Source organism: Natator depressus, chromosome 3 (assembly GCF_965152275.1).
Source record: "Natator depressus isolate rNatDep1 chromosome 3, rNatDep2.hap1, whole genome shotgun sequence".
NCBI classification, from domain to species: Eukaryota; Metazoa; Chordata; order Testudines; family Cheloniidae; genus Natator; species Natator depressus.
The window spans coordinates 95232476-95240774 of NC_134236.1; the positions used below are offsets into that span (position 1 = coordinate 95232476).

The 8299-nt window shown below is 39.9% G+C and overlaps 1 protein-coding gene across 24 annotated transcripts in view; it reads right to left on the reverse strand.

Annotated features, from left to right (window-relative positions):
* Window positions 1–8078, reverse strand: part of TRDN (triadin) — a 303373-nt gene extending 295295 nt beyond the window's left edge. For all 24 annotated transcript variants that reach the window (XM_074948360.1, XM_074948348.1, XM_074948350.1 and 21 more), the window contains exon 1: window positions 7606–8078. In XM_074948360.1, the coding sequence (XP_074804461.1) occupies window positions 7606–7627 (22 nt within the window). In that variant the 5' untranslated portion in view covers window positions 7628–8078. The remainder of the gene's footprint in view (window positions 1–7605) is intronic.
* Between the last annotated feature and the right edge of the window lie 221 nt (window positions 8079–8299).

Here is an 8299-nt window from a genome sequence, read left to right on the forward strand (position 1 = left end):
AAACTACAGAACTGAACTAGGACTAATTCTTTCATTGCCTGGCCCAATTGGGGGTTTAAACCAAGAGGACAAGAGACTTCCTGAAACCTGGTTTCTAAGGGCCAAATCCAGCACTAGTTGTAAACACAAGCAACTCCACTTGAATGGAGTTGTGCCGGGGCTGAATTTGGCCCTAAATGGGTTTTACCAGATTAGACAGTTTGATGTAGACAAAGGCTATGTAATTCCCAGTATGGGTAGACGTACATGTGCCAGCTCCGCTTAAGCCAGCACACTAAAAATAGCAGTGTGGCCATGGCGGTGGCTCAAGCTAGCTTACAGCTACAACCCTATCCAAGCTGTCACCGCCAAACTGCTACTTTTAATATGCTAGCTCAAGAGGAGCTAGCATATGTATGTTTACCTAGCTGGGAATTAGACCTCCCAACTGCTGTGTAGATATACCCAATGAATGAGTATATTAGCCTTCCCTCGCCCCACAGAGAGGGGTCCCACTCCTTGTGTTAGATCACCTCTATTCCTCAGAGTTTCTAGTGAGTTTGAAGAATTATTCAATTGACTACCACTTGCCCAACCATATTTCCCTGATAATCCCTGTATTTACAACATGCAGCTGTGGTCTTTCCTCTGTTTAGGGAGTTGCACTACTCCCTGTCAAATCCTGGATGGCGGGTCTAGATTACAGAGCAAAAAATGGGAGAATCTTCTATAAAAGAGATCAGAGGAAAAGGAAAAATATAGGGCCAGACCCTCCACTGGTGTAAATCTTTCTACCCCCACTGCCTACCATGAAGCTGTACTGATTGGCTGAGGATTAGTCTCAGTATCCAGAAGAAATTTAAGACATAATCACACATTACATTCTAGTTCTGCGGATGCTTACATGTAACTTCTGTTACGTCCTTTTAGATCAAATTCCACCCTTAGCCCTGGTCTACATTGAGGGGGAGGGGAGTGGAGATCGATCTAAATTACGCAACTTCAGCTACGTGAATAACGTAGCTCAAGTCGACATACTTAGACCTACTCACTGCCGTGTCTCCACCACGGTGAGTCAACTGCTGCCGCTCCCCCGTCGACTTCGCCTGTGCCTCTCGTGGAGGTGGAGTACAGGAGTCGATGGGAGAGTGCTCGGGGGTCGATGTATTGCGTCTAGATTAGACACGATAAATCGACCCCCGCTGGATCGATCACTGCCCGCTGATCCGATGGGTAGTGAAGACATACCCTAAAATGCACATGTGGTGTTAAACAAGGGGTGATGTTAAACCCACACAAATGTGAACGAATGCACGGAGGCAAGTTACTGGATGCAAACATTTACTGATTTATCCTCTTGCCTAATGGACTAATACGTAATCTTGAAATAATCATGATCCCTAATAAAAATATTTAGAGCAGGTCAAGGACCATGAATGTGGGATAAAACAAAGGAAGAATATAACTGACTGCTGATAGTTTCCAGCTAAGTCTTTAGATGCACAGTTCATATCTGCTTACTCACGTCATGTTCTCTGCTACCAGTTTGACAGGTCAATGTAAAGCCAACAACTAAAAAAGGATAAAGAACATTAGGTTTGTTCTCCTCTGTTAGCTTTTGTTGGCCGTACTTTTTAATTGATTTCAAATTAGTAAAACACCAAAGAGCTCATCATTCTAAAGTCTTTAAGGCATGGAACCACTGCTGCTGTCGCTCATCCATCTCTGCATTCTCCTCAGTTTTAAAAGACTGCGGGAGACACCTCTGAATCACAGATTTGACCCTCCTTCATGCACTTCTCTAAAGATGCTACCTTTTGGTTTTACTATTCGGTTGTGTATGTTATGCTATTTGAACTTATCAAACTGCGAAACCCTCAGAACAACTCAACAGGGATGTTGGCAGGGTGAAGGGTTTCTAAATAAAAGTTATTACTATTATGCTATTTCCTAGGAATTAACTTTCTATATTTAGACCATGAGTTTTAATCATAAAACAATGAATAAACAAAAAAATATAAAGTAGGAATGAAATTCTGGTCCTACTGAGGTCAAAGGAAGTTTGCCTTTACTTTCATTGGGGCCAGGAATTAACCTGGAGTGTTTAAAAAGCATTTAGCTGATAAAGTGAACATTGTCCACTTGTTCAATCTGCTTAAATAGAGCAGAAACTAGGCAACATTAGCCTCAAAAAGAAAGAGAAAGCTTCTTTCCCTCTGTAAGCAGCTGACCTGCCTCATCTAGGGCAACTCTGGTTTCTCTGACTTTGATGCAGCCTGGACTGAAGCCAGCCCTGTGTTATGAAACCTGCTTTAAAACAGAACTGATTTTTTTTACTTTCCCAGGTTTTAGCTCTCAACATTGTCACTAAAGCAGCATGGATCAGCTTCAGTCTCAAACCCGTTTATGCTAGGGGCAATGGGTAATCATTTTTTAAAAATGCCTAATGGACAAATGTTTAAAGGTATTTAAGCACCAACAGATTCTGTTAGGGGGGTTTTCAAAAGAGCCTATGCACTATGTTCCACTGATTTTCAATGAGTCTCCTCAGCTCCTAGGGTAAAATGTTCAAAATCACCTATGTTACTTAAACACTGAAATCCCATCAACTTTCTCTCCCTTTTGTAATAGCCCAACTTCCATGTTCAGACTTCTGCCAGCATAGCTAGGTTGATCAAGGGTGTAAAAATAAAAAGTGTGATCCCTAACTGATATAGCCATGCCAGCAGGTGACCCCACTTTTACCAGTATTGTTTCACTAAGGGTGGGGGGGTGGAGGGGAGTTTTACTACACCACTACACAATACAAATTTGCTGGTAAAGCTGCATCCACAGTAGAAGCATTTTGCAGGAATAGTATATTGGTATTTCTATACCAGTAAAGCGCTCCTAGTGTAGACATGGTTTCAGGTTCTGGAGTCACTTAGGTGCTTTTGAACATATTCACCCACTGTGTTTAAAGTAATGCTGGCACCTGGGAGTATCTACAGCCAGTTGCTGGTGAAACTTTTTTTAGTGTCCTTAGTGTAAGGCAATGCCTTAAAAAACAAGCTGGATACATCCTCAGTATGTTTCCACCCAGAAAGAGTAGATTTAGCGTTGGATAAAGTTTATAGCTTTTAACATTTGGGGAAAGGAATTTTTTAAAACTTTATTGCTAGTTATTTTTGATTACTACTCTGAATTTAACAGTACAGACAATTTTACAGTGCATAAATACATTGCTGGTATATAGAAAGAACATGGAAAGCTGCAGGATTAAAGAGCTCTAAGATCTCTAGGGATTTTCAATTAATTTTAAACTAAAATATAAAATTTAAAAGCACTAGGCGAGATGTAGAAACACTGTCCTATGTGTGTCTGTCTGTCCACAAAATGCAGATTCAAGTTTGCAGCTACAATTAGTTTGTAAGCATAATTAGGTGCTTGGAAGGAAGTTAATTGTTCCCTCGCAAAAAGGGAGGCAGAGTCTCTAAGGTGCCACTAGTACTCCTTTTCTTTTTGAGAATCAGGCCCAATATTCCAAAATATATTATTCAGTAATATATATGTTACAATCTGATTAGTCAGACAGAAATATCTGCTTCATCCCTTTGCATGGGCAGGATATGCCATTTGCCTCCTGATCAAGGATATATCAGGTAAATTGAAAATTTTAATAAAGCTAATGTTACAAAAATTATATCATACATAGGTTGAGAAAAGAGTGTCTGTACATCTGGGTATAGTGCTTAGATTATCCACAGATACAAAGTTTGTTTTTAAAGTCATAAGACACAGATAGTGCATAATCAGCAATAACCCAAATTTAGGTGAATGAATTTAAGAATACAGTTTAGATATTTAGCATCCATGCATTCGGGTACATCACTCATGAAAAAAGTTATACAGAGAGTTGGTGGCGGAAAGCAAAATATATCAATGAGTGAAGATTGCCCCTCAGTAATTGAGAATTTAGGATAATTTAGAGAAAAAACAGTCCATCAGGAAAGTATTTGAGTTACTTTCCCAATTGCTCTTCTTGTGATCTTAGCCAAATGAATAAGGAAGCCATTCTTTCATGGTATAAAATATTGTTAAACTTGTTTGTTTTGAACTGAGAACATTTAGAAATGTCTTTTATGCATTTAACACTTCTGAGTGAGCAGTTGTTTGAGTATCCTGTGTGTGAACTTCTGGGCTATTGAAGGTTACGGGTAGCTTCTGGCGTAAGCACACCCAAAGCATGTGTTGCACATCTTTATGGCTCTGTACTCCAGCCCCTCCTGTGTTATTTCTCACGTATCACTGTGATGACCTACATTATTTTTAAAGTGTGCAAACCTTGTTAAACCTGCCTTTTCAAATGCTTTATGACTATATAACTTTTCTTACTTGTCTACTGAACTGAGCACAGAACAAAAATCCAGGAACTAATCCTGATTTTCTCACTGATAAACTGTGGAACCTCTAGTAAATCACTTCAGGCTAAACTGGCTCATTGCAATCTGCCCTAACGGGCAATGTACAGATGCATAGCTGCCAGGAAGACACTAGAGACTGAACTATGACTGAGCATTTGAGCCTCTAGCATCTCAGACAGGTACATACCCAGGGCAGCTAGTGCCTCAGCCGCTGCAGTTACACTCTATTTTTAGCATGTTATCTAGATCAGAGCTAGTGTGGGTATGTCTCCTCAAGCTGGGAATTACACCTCCAACTCCAAGTACAGACATACCATCAGAGAGACAGTTCAGATCCGGTTTCTTACTAGCTCCGTGGCGTGCCTAAACCCAGCGTAGACTACTCCCCCTCTGTGTTGGATCAGCTGTGCTAGCTAGTGCATTGGGAGACCAGAACAAAAGCTCTCTTCATTCTTTAACCATCTGGGGAGGTAGGGACTAAGCTTGTGGCAGCTTCTCTCCCTCCCATTTTATGACTTTTAATGTCACAGTAGTCAGCACACCGGAGTATGATCCCCTTTATTATTCCCCTGAGCATGCTCATAGTCTGGCTCACAACTGAGCCCCTAACCTGTCAGTATATTTTCCCATTTGGAAATGTAAGGTTTACCGTGCACACAGGTGTGTTGTGAGGATGAAATAGTCAATGTTCGTACTGAGCTTTGAATCAGACCTAGGAATGCTACGTATTGCTAAATAATAGATTTTATAAAGTGCATTTCTGTTTCTAATATTGCAGATAAATGTTATTAATTTCAACAGCATTACATTTCTGGGGTAAAACTGAAGTTATGTAGTGATGAATCATACCCTAAACATCCTGCATAATTAACGCTAAGAAGGGCATTATCTTGAAATGGAGTGTCACAGAAAAGATGTCTAGATATTTGCATCAAAATGACATGACCCCAGCCCACCAGATCTAGAGAACCTTTCCTTAGTTCAGTGGGCAAAATGGCAAAGGTAGCATTAAGGCCTTCTCTTCAGTCATAGAACATATGGTTCCATGCTCTCTGGTTGCCATGCAATGCTAACATTTATGTGTGATATTCCATGAGGCAAGTTCTGACTGACAGCCTGGATGATGTGGGATTGTCAGTATAACAAAGATAAAAGGAGCAGAAAGTTTAATACTATTAAGGGCAGGAAGTCACTAGCAGTTCATGCACTGAAAAGTTGTAAGATTTTGTTGCACTGAACTTGCAAGCTCCCTCATTTGCAACAGTAACAACTCAGGAGAGATATACTCCACCATGAAACTTAATTATACCCTCAAATTCAAAATATAGTATGCTGTCATGGATTAAAACTTTACACCACCTAATGAACCAGCTGTAAAAAATCAGATGATCAGTATAACCCTCCTCCACACACAAGGGAGAAGATGGCTTCCACAGCCCTATCAACCTATCTACTTAAGGTCAGTCTGCTATGGAATTGACGTCTATTACCACCTGAAGCTGCCACTGCCTTACACAGGGCCAAAAGATACGCATCATTACAGCTGAATAGAGTCTTTAAGTTTGATACAGGGATGTTTAGAGTCTTCTTAACAGTACTAGGTATGATTTTTTTAAAAGAACTTTTCATTTCAATTACCAGATGCCAGATTCAGCAACACAGAAAAGCTATATAGATGTGTAATACCGCGAAATGACTTATGCTATTGAAAAGCCTTGTGTATTTCATATTAATTTTGAGCCATTCTTCATTAGAGATTGTCAGTTAGGAATATCTACCATATGCAAGGAACTTCCCACAAGAACAAAAAACAAATCAAAAGCACTCAACCAGACCTAAGCACATTCTGCCCTCATGCATACAAGTCCCTTTAACACCTGCAGTACTACCCAGCACATGTCTGAGGACAAATATAATCCTCCAGATAGCAAATACAAAATGAGCAGTGTTTTCACCAAATTTGGATAAGAATTCCTACTTGAACTAGCCCCAGCATTTGGGATAGAGCTGTCTGGCTATGTCACCTGTTTTAGTACTATTTGCTGCCAGGAGCAATATATATACACTCATCCAAGCACTGATGATAAAATAAAAAAAAGCCACATGCTCCTCACCCACATCAGCCTTACGTTTGCTATTGCTAACATCAAGCAAGAACACTGCAAGTTCTGACACTGCTAATTTTGCAGCCAATGGGAAATAGATTCATTCATCAATAGTGAATAATGCCAATCCTCTCAAACAGAATGGTTAAAACTGAAGGATGAAAAGTACAAGTTTAATATACTGAAACACTATCACAAACAAAATACAAATAAACTTTCGGAAGACTGTCAATAAGCCTATTTTTTTAAAAAAAGTCATTATTAAACTTGAAGATGATCAGTAGAGTGATGCACAATGGAAAAAAGCTGGCATGAAATTCCACTAAAAATATTCAATATTTGAGTAAAAACGGTGGAATTTAAAACAGCTTCCTTCTTGCGCTGTTGTTGATAAAATATTGTTGTGCATCTAAAAGTTATTTAAATATGAATGGCCAGGAAATATTAAAGAATATGAAATATTCATGTGTTAGGATAAATGTTTTGTGGTTTATATGATTACTTCTCATTCTTTGGGCCTAACCCTGGAATAGTTACCCAAACAATGCTCTCATGGGCTTCCATAGGAGCTTTACCTGGATAAGGCTTGCAGGATCAGTACTGTTTACTTTCAATTAACATTAAAACATAGCTTACAAATTTAGACCCTGATCCTGCAAGTGTACCCGTGCCTCCACTGAGCCAGATGCAGGATCAGCACCACAGAGCTGATTTCTGATGTTCTGACATGGATGAAACTCTGACAGAGTTCACTGTCAATTTTGCTGATGGGAGATTTGTCTGCATAAGGAGTTCAGGACTGGACCTATTGATATTAAACCCAATAGCTCCAGTTCAGTATGCATTCCCCTTCTTGTATCACTTTAGGATCACTGTATAAGCTATGGTTGCTCAGGTTACATGACCAATGCTATTTTTAGAGGCATGTGGTGATCTAGCTTCACTAACTAGCAGTGGAGTCTCCAGCTGCCAGACAAACACTTCTCACACAAAAACCCACCCTTCAGGAAAACTGCTATTCCCAAAAAAGCAATAAATCACACTGACGTGCTGACTCAATCACACTGTCAAAGTACAAATTGTTTTCAATTAATTATATTTGAAAATAGTTACAGTACCTTCTGTTGTAATCTCAGCCATAGCGGTGATGGTAAGAGATATTCTAAACAGGTCAAGTTATACTGGCAGCTTAGATACTTCTGGGTCACTGACTCTATCAGGAGATGCAGAAATAAAAGCTAGGAGGTCCTCCTCTTTTCCTATTCTGTTTCTTCTTTTGGTGCCTCTCTGAACTTGTCTTCTCTGTAGAGTCCTGGCCCCCCAGAACAACCTAAGCTTTTCTCAAGGCAATGCCTACAGCTCAGACTAAAGTATCAGCTTCTAACAAAAATAGCCCAGCACGAGAACCACACACCCGATAAATAAAAATAAAAATTCCCAGATCCAAAGGGGACAGCAGAGCAGGGAAAGGCAGCAAAAAGCAAAGGAACTGGAAAGAACTGTTTAAAGCCCCTGCAGCTTCTCTAATATAATTACAGTTCTTTGCAGGCGGGCGGGGGTAGGTCAGAAAACATGAAATATAGAGTTCAAAGTAACCTTATCCCTATCCTAGCTCAAATTTATTCTTAGCACACTTAATGCTTGGCACATTCTTCCTGGCCTTATTAGGAATGGGGAGGGTCCTATGATGTCTACCAGTCAACAACAGAGGGTAAATGTAGGTAATTTTCTCCACTTTGATTCCCAATCCTAGTTACTGAGACACAACCAGTAAAGTCATTTTATAGAATAGAATATCAGGGTTAGAAGGGA